The sequence below is a fragment of the Nannospalax galili genome, unplaced genomic scaffold (genome assembly GCF_000622305.1).
Source record: "Nannospalax galili isolate Female #2095 unplaced genomic scaffold, S.galili_v1.0 scaffold139, whole genome shotgun sequence".
NCBI classification, from domain to species: domain Eukaryota; kingdom Metazoa; phylum Chordata; class Mammalia; order Rodentia; family Spalacidae; genus Nannospalax; species Nannospalax galili.
In genome coordinates this window covers 5,577,069-5,589,683 of record NW_008345884.1, presented here as the reverse complement: position 1 = coordinate 5,589,683, position 12,615 = coordinate 5,577,069, and the positions used below count along the sequence as shown (strand labels likewise).

The following is a 12,615-nucleotide window of genomic DNA, read 5'->3' as shown; positions in this document are numbered from 1 at the left end:
TTTGGTTTTTCATGTTATTATTTTTTCCCTGTGATTTTGACATGTGGATTTCTTTTGTGGTTTCTGACTCTTGTGTGAGATTTAAGGCTTCAAGTTTAGGTCTGCTTCTTTTTGTGAACTTTATGTGTCTTTGTGGTTTACTTTTTGGGCATGAAACGCTGGTTCATCTAAGCTTCTGGTTCTCTCTTTTGATTTTATATTGGAGTGGCCAGATTGCTCTTGTCTTCAGGAGTTCCCACATAAGCCCAAGTCAGATGAGGATCAGATGCTCTCAGGCCTTCTCATATGTTCTGGATCCCTCCAGGAAAGATCTTGGCCTCAGGAATTTGGGCGTTGGACTGGCCTGAGAGCCGGGCCTAGGAAAGATGCTGGTCTCGGGCAGCTGGTGGCTGTGCCACCTGGAGATGCAAAGGCAAATGGGGGTGAGAAGTGGCCTCAAGGACTCCTTGGTACTGCACTGACAAGCTGCGTTGGTCTGGATGCAAAGTATCAGGAAGAGGAAAGGTCAGTGCTGTGTCCTGGAGAGATGCTGTTAGATCGTGAAGGCGCAGGGAAGCGGAGGGAGGTGAGGGCGGGGCCAGGCCCAGAATCAGTGCTCCTGGGGACCAGAGAAGGCACTGAGTTGGTCTAGATGAAGAGGATCAGGAAGCAGTAGTGGTTCCCCAGGTGTCTGGGGCCCCTAGAGAAGGAATGGGACAGGACCCAAACTAGGAGGAGAGACCGGCGGGGGAGATGGGAGGGTGAATGAGGTTGGGCGATTCACGGTGCGGAGAGCACAGCACGATGGACTTACCCCGGAGAGTTTGGAGAGTGGTAACAAAGGTTTTAATTAATTATAGATAAATTAGATTTTCCCGCTGCTTTTGTAAATATATCATTTTTATTTATGAAAGAGTGCTTTTTAAAGTATTACAATTTTCTTTTTTTCTTTTTTAAAGAAGCATTTCATTATACCTTTAACATAGTAACAGTTTCCAGAGCAAAGATACATCTCTTTTGAAAGTGGTTATAAAATTTTTTGGTTCGCCATTGAATTAATACAGTTATACAATATTGAACTCAGTATACACCCTGTAAGACATAAAATTGAACGAGTTTTTAACCTGTAAAAAAGATCTGCAGTTAATTTTTAAATATACTGTTTCTTACAGAAAGACTCATTGTTCTTGCTAATAATACTGAGATGTTGGTGCATGCATTTTCTTTTCTTTTTTTTTGTCTTTTTGAGACAGGGTCTTCTTGTAGCCCCAGCTGACCTGGAACTTGATATGTAGACCAGGCTGACCTCAAACTCACAAATATGCACCTACCTGTGCCTCCCAAGTGCTGGGATTACAGGTATGTGCCACCATGTCTAGCTAAAATATTTTATTATTTTAATTGTGAGTGTATTGCCTGCGTGTATGTAAGTGCACCCATGTCATGCAGTGCCCATAGAGGTCAGAAGAGGGCCTCAGATCCCCTGGAACTGGAGTTACAAATGGTCCTTAGCCACCATGTGGGTCCTGGGAACCGAACTGGGTCCTTTGCAAGAGCAGTCATTGCTCTTAACCACTGAGCTATCTCTCCAGCACTCTTCTAATTTCATGAGAAACCAATTAGACTGAAGTAACTTGAAAGTGACTTGAAATGGTGTTCACAGTGATAGAAATAAATTCTCTCAAGGACTATTAGCTTTTCCCGTCATTTATTGTTGTCTCCTTTTCTCTTTTTACTTGAAGTCTTAAATCATACCAGAGTTGGCAAGAAAGAAACTCAAGGAATTCAGTTTTCCAACAGATTCCATATGAGTCCTGTCAAAAAGTACTGCTTTCCCGTGTCTCTCTTATTCTTTTTGCTTTTTTAAAATTGAATTTCTTTGATTTTCATAAAATATAATTTGGTGGTGTTTAGAGCCCTTCCCCTAGTTACATTTTTCCTTATTACCCACTGCCCAATTTAATGTACTCTATAATATCTATGTAATAAGGCCTATAGAGTATAATTTGTATTTCCAAATGTTTTTCAGTGTGGGTCCATCCACTGCAGCCTGGTTAACCTACCAAGAGTCCTATACTTCAGAAAACCTGTCTCTGCCCCCTTTCCCCCAAGCAGCCATCTGTTGCCACAATTTTTTTAGGTGAGGTTTGAGTTTCTTACCTACTTCCTTATGTCTGTGCTGGGATTTTTTTTTTTTTTTTCTGGTTTGAGCTTGCATAGGACTATGCATTTTGTCACCATTGCTGTGGGTTCATATGAGTAACTGACCAGCTGGTTGGAAAACTCTGTTTCCTTGTGGTCATCTATCTCCTCTGGCTCTTACAGTATTTCCTCCCCCTCTTCAGCAATGATCCCACAGCGGGAGGCAGAAGTTTGATATAGGTGTCCTATTCAGGGATAGATACTCTACAGTCTCTTGTTCTTTGCATGTTGACCAGATCTGGGTTTCTGTGTTAATCACCTTCTGTTGCATAAGGAAACTTCTCTAGTGAGAGTTGTGTCAGAGAAAGAAAAAAAATCTCTAGTATACAAAGTTTAACAGTAATTTTCTTTGGGTGCTGGCAAGATGGCTCAGTGAATAGGTGAGATTGTCAAGCCTGTGCACTTGACTCCAATTCCTGTGACCCACATGGTAGGAGAAGCAACTCTTATAAGTTATTCTGTAATCTCTACATGTATGCACAAAGAGGCTATGGCACACATGCCCCCCCCCATAAATAAATATTAAAAAACTCCCCCACAATAATAGTCCTTTATGGAGAAAATAAACTGCTGGTGAGACAGCCAAGATACTTTGAAGCACCTGGTAAGAATAAAGTAATTGTGTAGTTGTAGTTTTTATTAGTAAGACCATTCAACTTTTTTATAAGTGTGATTCTGTCCATTAACATTATGAAATATTTGGTAGACATAGTGGTTCATAACTGTGATGTGGACACATATGTATATCACAGTACAAAGTTAAGGCAGGAGGATTGCCATGGGTTTGAGGCTGGCCAAGGCTTTATAGTGAGACCCTGTCTCAAATAAAAGTCAACAACATAAAAGGAAAAACAAAATTACAACAAAAAGTTCTGAAGGAATAGAATGTTTTATTTTTCCTCCATTTAAATGTAATGCTTAGAACTTGGAAAAATGTAAATGTGTAATTTTTATGTAGACGTAAGCAATTCTCTTGCTACTGGAATGGTTACAGAAAAACTACAGAAAATGTAATGAGGGGCTGGAGAGATGGCTCAGTGGTTAAGAGCACTAGCTGTTCTTGCAGAAGACCCAGGTTCGAATCCCAGCACCCATGTGGTTGCTAACAACTTCCATAACTCCAGTTCCAGGGGATCCAGCACCACCCTCTTCTGTCCTCCGTGGGTACTGCATGATACAGGTGTACTTACACACATGCTGGCATAGCACTCATACACATAAAATAAATATAAATTTTAAAAAAGAAAATGTAATGAATTGACACTATGAAAAAGTGAAAGTAAACAATTTCTCAGTATCTTAATTATTTTTTTAAATTTTTAGTTATTGTTACTTTTTGGGTATGTGTGTATTCCCTTCATATAGGTAGGTGTACACACCTCCTGTAATGCCCATGGAGGTCAGAAGAGGGTGTCAGATCCCGTGGAACTGGAATTATAGACAGTTTTGTTAGCTGCCATGTGGGTGCTGGGAATCGAACCCTGGTCCTCTGCAAGAGCAGCCAGTGCTCTTAACTGAGCCATCTCTCCAGGCCCGCATCTTAAACAATTCTTATGAATGCATATATATACAAAAATATAAGAAAATACATAAATAGAAATTATAGTTAAGATTAAATGCCAAGAATTGGTTAGGTCTCCAGTAAAATTTATTTAAATTTTTGAGAATTGGATGTGTACACTAGAAAACACAGGAAATAAATATATACAGAGGAATGGGAAAGTGAGGAAGCAGAACAAGAGCAAATGAGGGAGGGAATTCTCATGTAGTAAGAGAGAGGATGCAAGAGGAAGACAATGGTTTAGCAGTAAAAACTATGAAAGAATGGGGTTGCCAAGAAAGAAATGGTAGAGATACATCCTGGAGAAGTTGGAAGGGAAAGGAGATTAGGAGAAGCAAGGGATTGCTAGCAGGTAGTGTTTTAGGAATGATGATTCTCTTAGCTCTGTGGCCCTTTGACCCTGCTACCGAAAGTAGCTGGGACTGCCTTTTCAGTGTGGCATGCCTCAACTGTCAGCTCTTTATTTTCTTTGTGGAGATATGTGATGCACTCCACATTATTGATCTTTTTTTTTTTAATTTTTTTTTATTTTTTTGAGACAGGGTCTCCCTGTAGCCCCAGCTGGCCTAGAAGTCACTATATAGACCAGGCTGGCCTTGAACTCACAGAGATCCTCCTGCCTCTGCCTCCTGAGTGCTGGGATTAAAGGCATGCACCACCATGCCCAGCTACATATCGATCTTACTTGTTGATATGTTCCCGATTTTTCCAGTCTCATTACTATTGTATATGGACAAATCTTTTACTAGAAATTTTATTTGGATTATTTGATCAGTTTGGCACCAGTAGTGCCATATTATTTTGTTTATGATAGCTTTGTAACACATCTTGCAATCAGGAAGTAGATGCTTCCAGCTTTGTCCTTTCTCAAGATTGGTTTGACTGAAGTCTTTTGTGGTCTCATGCATTTTAGAATTTTATTTTCTATTTCTATAAAAATGCCACTGGGCCTGGGCATGGTGGCACACTCCTTTAATCCCAGCAGGCAGAGGCAGGTGGATCTCTGAGTTTGAGGCCAGCCTGGTCCACATAGCAAGATTAAAAAAAATGCTGTTGGGACTTTGATAGATATTACACTGAACCTGTAGTTTTGCCCTGTGTAGCATAAACATTTTAATGGCATTCAATTTTCCAATCCATTAGCATGAGGTATTTCTCCATTTGTTTTTGCCTTCTTTGATTTCTTTCAGGGTATAAATCTTTCTCTTCCTTAGTTAAGTTTATTCCTAAGATTTTATTATTTTATTTGGTATTGTAGATGAGATCATCTTCCCTAGTTTTCATAGTTATTACATAGAAATGCAACTGAGTTTTCTATATTGATTTTGTATATTATGATTTAATGTTCTAATAGGTTTATTCTAATACAATTTATTAGTTCTAATAGGTTTTCTTTGCTTGTTCTTACTCATTTTTAATTAATTTTTTGAGACTTTCATATATGAGTACTATATTTACATCATTTCCACTTGTCTCTCTCCCCTGTTCAGCCAGACTCCCTCTCAATTTCCTGACCCGTTCTTTAATTATTATTGTTATTGTTACACATATACGTGTGTGTGTGTGTGTGTGTGTGTGTGTGTGTGTGTGTGTGTGTGTGTGTATAAAATATAAGCAATCTACCTAGTCCATTTAGTGGCGCTAGTATGTACACCTGTTCAGGACTGACCCCTTGGGATTAGATAACCAATCAGGGAGCTCTTTCTGGAGAAAATTGATTTTCCCTCTCAGCAGCCATCAGTTGCCTATAGCTCTTCATCTAGAGGTAAGACCTTGTGAAATTTTACCTATCCACATTGGCTTATTAACTGGTGTTGTCATTATGTGGGTCTTGCTTAGGCAACCATACTGTTGAGATTTCATGGGTACAACTTTCTTGTCTGGAAAACATTGTCCAACAGCAGGCATCCTGGTCCTTAGGATATTACAGTCTTTCTGCCTCTTCTTCCTTGATGTTCCCCAAGCATTTTAGATGTATCATTTGGGGCTGGGCACTCCATAGTCACTTATTCTCTGCATTACAGAATTGTGGATCTCTGTTATAATCTCCATCTGTTGTATAGAAAAGCTTCTTTGATGAGGGGTGAGAGCTATACTAACCTGTAGGTATTAGGATAAATATTTAGAATACATTTAGAAATTATATTGGTTTAGGGAAACAGCAGTTCTCCTCTGGGGTCTGTGATCTCTCCAGCTACAGGGTTTGTTTTAAAAATTAAAAAAAAAAAAAAAAAAAAAAAAAGAACTGAATTGAGACTATTTTGCTCAGGCTGCCTTAATCTCCTTAGCTCAAGTGATCTTGCTGCTTCAGCCTCCTGACTAGCTGGGACTGAGGGACTGGCCCCTGCCCCTGACAGTTCTGATAGTCTTTTTATCGAGTCTCTGGGGATTTTATGAATAAGGTTCTGTCATGTGCAAATAGGGACAGTTTTACTTCTCTGTTTGAGTGATTTATATTTCCTTTTCTTTCCTATTCTCTGGCTAGGACTTAAAGTACAGTTGTGAATAAAAATGGAAGAGTCTGCCTAATGCCTCATTCCTGATCTTCCCATCTCCCAAAAAATATTTCAGTTTTTCACTGTTGAGTATGATGTTGGTTTGTGGCTTTCCATGTTTGGCTTTTATTTCCATTTGTACCTAGATTAACTTCCTATCATGAAAAAGTGCTGAATTTTGTAACACATTTTTTTTTTTTTTGCATTTACCATGACAAATCCCATTATTTTTGTCTTATATTGTGTGGCATATTATATTAATTGTCCTATGTTGAAGCATCAGACTAGCATCCTAGGGATTAATCCCATGTGGTCATAGTATATGGTCTGTTTAATGTTATCAAATCTAGTATCAATGGCCCTATTTTAATAGCTTTAAGTCCATCAGCATTTTCTTAGTCTCTTTTTCTTACACTGTATAACCCCCCCCATAATCATCTAGTAATTATGACAGAGACTTAAGTCAATCCTGTGTGTTTTAATAAATTAGTATATTAGAATGTACATATATGGATGTGTATATCCAACCCCCCCCCACTCCTTTGTATGTGATTGTATCTAACGTGATGAATTTTAGAAATAAGCCAAATTAAACTCTTAACATTTTTTCCAGGCAATTCGAAGTTTTCAAGTAGCCCTCCACATCTATCCAATGAACCCTGAAATATGGAAAGAAGACCTTTCTTGGGCAAGAACGCTCCTGGAGCAACAGAAGGTAGCACAGAGTGTTGAAAAACGTGAAGCCTCACCTGAAGGAACACACATTTCGCCAAAGTCCATCCCTGACTATGACTTTGAAAGTGATGAAATTGTTGCTGTTTGTGCAGCTATTGCAGAAAAACAGAAGTCAGTGTCAGCAAATAAAACAATGGTTATTGTGTCAGCTTCTGGGACTGTAGAGACTGTGACGGAGAAGGAAGAGGGTACCACCCCACCAGATGGCTCTGTCTTTATCAAAGCCCGATGAAGCATAAACAGAGATGTGTTTGAAGTTTTTTGGGGGGCGGTTAGATGACATAGGGACATTTACTCTGGGTAAAGAGGACAAAACTCCTGTTTGTAAAATGTTTTTCAGATGAAGCATATAAAAATTAAGTGGTAGAATTATTCTGTAGTGTTTGGACTGTTTTCATAAGTTTTGATTTGTATTTTAGAATCTTAAGTCAAATGTGTTTTGATTGATAAATGTTTAATTCGACTATAAGAGTGAATAAATTTTAAAGACACAACTTGAAAAGTGTGTTCTTGAGTAGTGAGTAACTTTATAACCAGTGTTATTAAAATGTTGATTTGCTGACGTTTGTTTTATGATAAAGGAAGTGTGTGATTTCTTTCCCTCCTAGAAATTTATTTGTGGATACTGTTTATTCTTCCATTTTTCTAGCTTCACTAAAGTGAATTTTCAGTTTCAATATTTCTGACATTCATTTTGTTCAAAAATATAATTTGGTTATATGTGAAACCTTTGAACGTATGGCTAAAAATGTATGCAAGTGTGTCTATCCTCAACATTTTTTGAAGTTACTTTGCATTCTAACTTGTACTTCTGTTTTGACTTTCACATAACAGCGCTAGATGTCTTCTTGAGCATTGGCTAATGTGTGAAATACTGATACATGTCGCAGTGAGGGCTTCATTTTATTGTGAAGATGGAATAATTTCTACTTCAAGTCAGTCGTTTGTAAAGGTGAACTGCATTTGCATATGTGTCAGCAAACTGTGCTATTATACTATTATCCCAGTCAACCTAGAATCTCTGCCTTTTTACAGGGGGGTGGGGGGTGGGGGGTACCTAAGGCCTCCAGCATAGGCAAGCACCCTGCTCCTGAGCTGTGTCTTCAGACTTTTTTTTTTCTTAGTTTCAGATGTCAAAGAATCTTGAAAACACTTATTTTTCTTTTTGTGAGAGAAACTCTCCCTCTCTAGCCCAGGCTGGCCTCAAACTCAAGGCTGGGTTACTGGAGTGCTGTGGTTAAACTGGAGTGTAGTATGAGCTGCCACGCCTGCTAACATTTCTTGCTTGTAATTTTCCAGCTGATGATTTAGAATTATTTTTCTAAATAACTTTTTTAAAGCTATTCAGTGAAATGAAAAATTACAATTTAAAAGAGTGTGACTAACTTAAGCAAAAACATACAGAAACTGGAATGTGATTTATAGTTCAGTCCTATGAGTGGGAGGCTATGTTAAAGAAGCAGTTTAGTGTCTGGTATGTAGCAAATGCCGTAGTTCCAGCACTGCTAAGGCAGGAATGTTGCAAGTTCAAAGCCAGCCTGGGCTACATTGCAGGTCCTGACCTCACAAAACAAAACACAAACAGTGGAAAATAAAACAACAAATGAAGAGTCACGTTTGCATTCACTAACCATCAGTTCTATCTATTGCTGTGAATTAGGGTTTTTGTTCTACATACTGTAATACAATCATGTACAATTGTTGGGTGCTGTTGTTTCTGATACTCAAGAAGATATTATTAGTGCAAAATTATTTTTTCCTGTTAGTGCTGAAAGCCCCTCTGTGTTAGGGACTCTTACACTGTTGGAGCATGTAAGTAATGGTCTACGTTTTCATGCGAATGATTTTAAGTATTTGTTTTAGATAAATGTTTAATTTTTTTTTCTTTCAGAGTTGGAGAAATCAGCAGTTGCCTTAAAAATTATTATATTTTCCTCCTAGATTATATCATTAAAAAATTAGCCCCTGGCTAGAGAGGCAAGTTTTAGAATGAGTAAAAAAAATCTTATTTTGTTAATTAACAAGGAATATTCTCAAAGGATAGCTAGATGATTAGGGAAGTGCATACTTAACATTTGATTTATTGTTTTCTGTAATGGGTATTTGTTTACTGTGTAATTTGTGAATAGTTTTTCTCCCTGCATTTAGAGATTTTCCTGGTACTTTTGATATTAGCTTTTGAAAAATTAGACTGGTAGACTTCTTTTTCTTGTGAAAGTTTTATGTATGTTGTATTCTCTCTCTCTCTCTCTCTCTCTCTCTCTCTCTCTCTCTCTCTCTCTCTCAGTATGTAGTAAATACTAGGTATCCAGGAGTGACTACTTTGGAAATATGTACCTTCAGTTTCTTCTGATTTTAAGAAAAGAGAACTTTTTCATAATTCTTTATCTAAATTAAGTCACTGCTTGTGATGTTGACAGAAAGTTATAATTTGGAGATTGTTCTTGGCTTAAAGTCTGTGCCTTAACCTCAAAAGAGGCAAGACCCAGCACAGCATGTATGTAGCCACCAGATTGTTGGAACTTTGTTTCTACTGTATTGGCATTGGTCATCTGGGCAAGGCTCTTTATTACCCAAATATAAGATGTGAAATAGACATAGGACGAGGATGAAAAGGAAGAAGTTGTAGAGAAGACTCATTTCTCAGACTCCCAAAGGTGCTTGTTTTAACTAACACTTTTCCATGCATAAAGAGAAAAACACATCCATTATTTTGCAAGGATGTGAGTAGTGATCTATAAAAGCTAATTAAACTTATTAGTTATAATACATTTTTATGAATATGGGAAAACTGATACTCTTGACAGTGATATAATTTATGATGTTTAATACATTTTCTTAAATGACACAATATTATGTTCAAATTATATAGAATATAGTTTGTGTTATTCTCTTCAAATTATATGGTTCACACACGTATTAGAACACTACATGTCCAGACCATACTTGATAGTTTGAAACTCATAATATTCTCTAGTAAACAGGCTCCTAGATTACAAAGTATTTTACCTTCAGTATTAAATAAACACTACGTTGAAAAGTTCTGACAGGTACACATCATAGAGCTCATATCCACTGCATCTGGGGCTTAGTCACAAAACAGGATGATGATGGTTTAAGCATGCAGATATTTTAAATATATTTTACTATTTTTATTTTATGTGTATGAGTGTATTGCCTGCATGTATGTGTGTATCCGTGTTGTGCAATGCCTCGGAGGTCAGAAGAGGGCGTCGGAACTGGAGTTAAGGACGGTTCATAGCTGCCATGTGGGTGCTAGAAATCGAACCTGGGTCCTCTGCAAGAGCAGTCAGTGCTCTTAACTGCTGAGCCATCTCTCTGGCCCTGCATGTAGTTATTTTAAATTGTTAGTATCGTATGGCAAAACTAAAAGTTCTGTCTCAGAAAAGATAGTGTTCTTATGGTTGTAGCAGAACAGTGCAGCTTTGTCACTTTACAGATTATATGATGACTCATAGACTTCCTTCACTCCTTTTCCCAGCAGTAAGAGAATTATTAATCAGCTCTTTAATTTCCTTGAGTCAGAAACCCTTCAAAACTGACTCTGTACCACACATTCTGGGCTATGGTTTCATGACATGGCATGTATCTCAGTGAGTTGTGAGTTGACACAGGAACCATGATCCCATAATTATCATCTTCAAATTCATGTATTAAATGTTTTTTTAAGTGATTTTAAAATGATGTATTTTATAATTAGTGGCATTTTAGGATTAGGAAACTAATTTTTGAATCAATGAAATATGACAATATGTAAATCACCTCTTCAAACATTAAGTTGAAATGACGTCGTTTCTCTCTGAAGTCATGTACCTTTGTTACTTGTGATTAAATTTGTCTACTTTGTTTCTCTCTTTTTTTTTTTAAGGTATTTTTTGAGACAGGGTCTCCCTGTATCCCCAGCTGGCCTGGAATTCATTATTTAGACCAGGCTGGCTTTGAACTCCCAAGATCCGCCTTCCTCTGTCTCCCGAATGCTGGGATTAAAGGTGTATGCCACCATGCCTGGGAGTATCTGCTTTGAATGAAGAGCAATGATGGCCCTTTAGCTAATGTACCGGGCCTTAGTGGGTACTATGTGTGTACCTCCTCTTTTGTACTGCCAGGGTACAAAATTTGAGAAATGCACTGTAACTTTGGTGGGAAGGCAGGTTAGGTAGGGATGGATTCCTTTCACCTTGCTCCTTAGGACATCCATTAGCCCTGGAATCCTGATCTCACTCCTACCTCCCTAGGAGAAGAAGCCATTTAAGAAGCAGGACTGGACATGCTAGTCCCTCTCTCTCTGTTTTGGGCTTGTTATGCCTCGTTGAAGCCACATTGTGAAACTTGTTGAAAAGGGGAGACACCTGCTTACAGAACTGACCGTAGCCTGGGGAGAAAGTCTCTTTAATTCAGGTTCAGTATTGGTTGACCATTATTTGCAGTCATCTAGTGTAGTCTTCATGTCCCTGATTTGTCTCTCAGGTGGTTCAGAGGCAATGAGGGAACATAGATAATTTATGACTCCTTTAATCCCTAACAAAGATTAGTGTACATTTCAAAGTATGCATGAAGTTTAGTAAAAACCAAATGCAGGAACTATTTTCTAATTTTTGTTCTTTTTTAATCATGGAAATATCATTAAAGTGAGTAATGTTATTTTACTGTTTGTTCACAGTATTTAAGGATCTACTGACTCGGAACAGTAATAAACCACAAAATTGGCTAGATTTCATTGGAAGGAAGGAATGTGAAATGAGTTAAGATATCCTCTACCTACTTCTGTCAGTTTTCTTAAGTATAATTTAGATAACACCAAAATGCAGCTGCTTTGTTTGAAGTTTGAAAAATCTTGACAAATGTGTGAATGTTCACTTAACCTATCACTGCCATAAAAATGTAGTCCTGTGTCTGTCACCTAAAAGGTCTCTAAACTCTTACACACTCTAGTTCCCCTCTACCCCAGTGCTCACCTCTGTTCAACTACTTGTCTCCTTGCTATGGCTATAAATTAGATTAGACTTTTATGGAGTTACAAACAAATAGAATATGTACTCTTGCATCTCACATATTTTGCTTAGCACAGCATTGAGGTGGTCCATGTTATTATGTATGTCAGTGATATGTTCCCTTTTATTTCTTAGTATTCTGTTATAGGACTATACTGCGATTTGTTTAGCTATTTGTAATGATGAACGTGTAGATTGTCTTTAAGTTTTACTAAACTATTATGAATAAAGCTGCTATGTACAAATTCCATGTTCTGTTTATGGACTATGTGTTTTCAATTCTGTTGGATAAATGCATGGAGTAAAGGCTGAGTCCAATATGTAGAACTTAGGTGAAACTTTAAAGGGCTCTTCCAAACGGCTATCCAATCTTGATACTATCTGTCTTTTTCCATGGTAGCCAGTTTAGTGGACATGTAGCTATATCTGTTGGTGTTTTAAATATACATTTCCCTACTAACAAGGAGCTGCTTTTCTTCCTTTTTTGAGACAGAGTCTCATGTCCCAGGCTGGCTTTGAACTTGCTGTGTAGCCAAGGAACTACTAGTCCTCTTGCTTTTTACCTCCTAAGGGCTAGGATTATAGGTGTGCATTACCACACCTGGTTTATGTGGTGCTGGGGATCGAACCC

General features: G+C 37.9%; 1 protein-coding gene across 2 annotated transcripts in view; it reads left to right on the top strand.

The window, feature by feature from the left end:
- The window catches only part of Ttc33 (tetratricopeptide repeat domain 33), a 72,480-nt gene extending 60,246 nt beyond the window's left edge, over positions 1–12,234 (top strand). For both annotated transcript variants that reach the window (XM_008842096.3, XM_008842095.3), the window contains exon 5: positions 6,851–12,234. In XM_008842096.3, the coding sequence (XP_008840318.1) occupies positions 6,851–7,204 (354 nt within the window). In that variant the 3' untranslated portion in view covers positions 7,205–12,234. The remainder of the gene's footprint in view (positions 1–6,850) is intronic.
- The last annotated feature ends 381 nt before the right edge of the window (positions 12,235–12,615 follow it).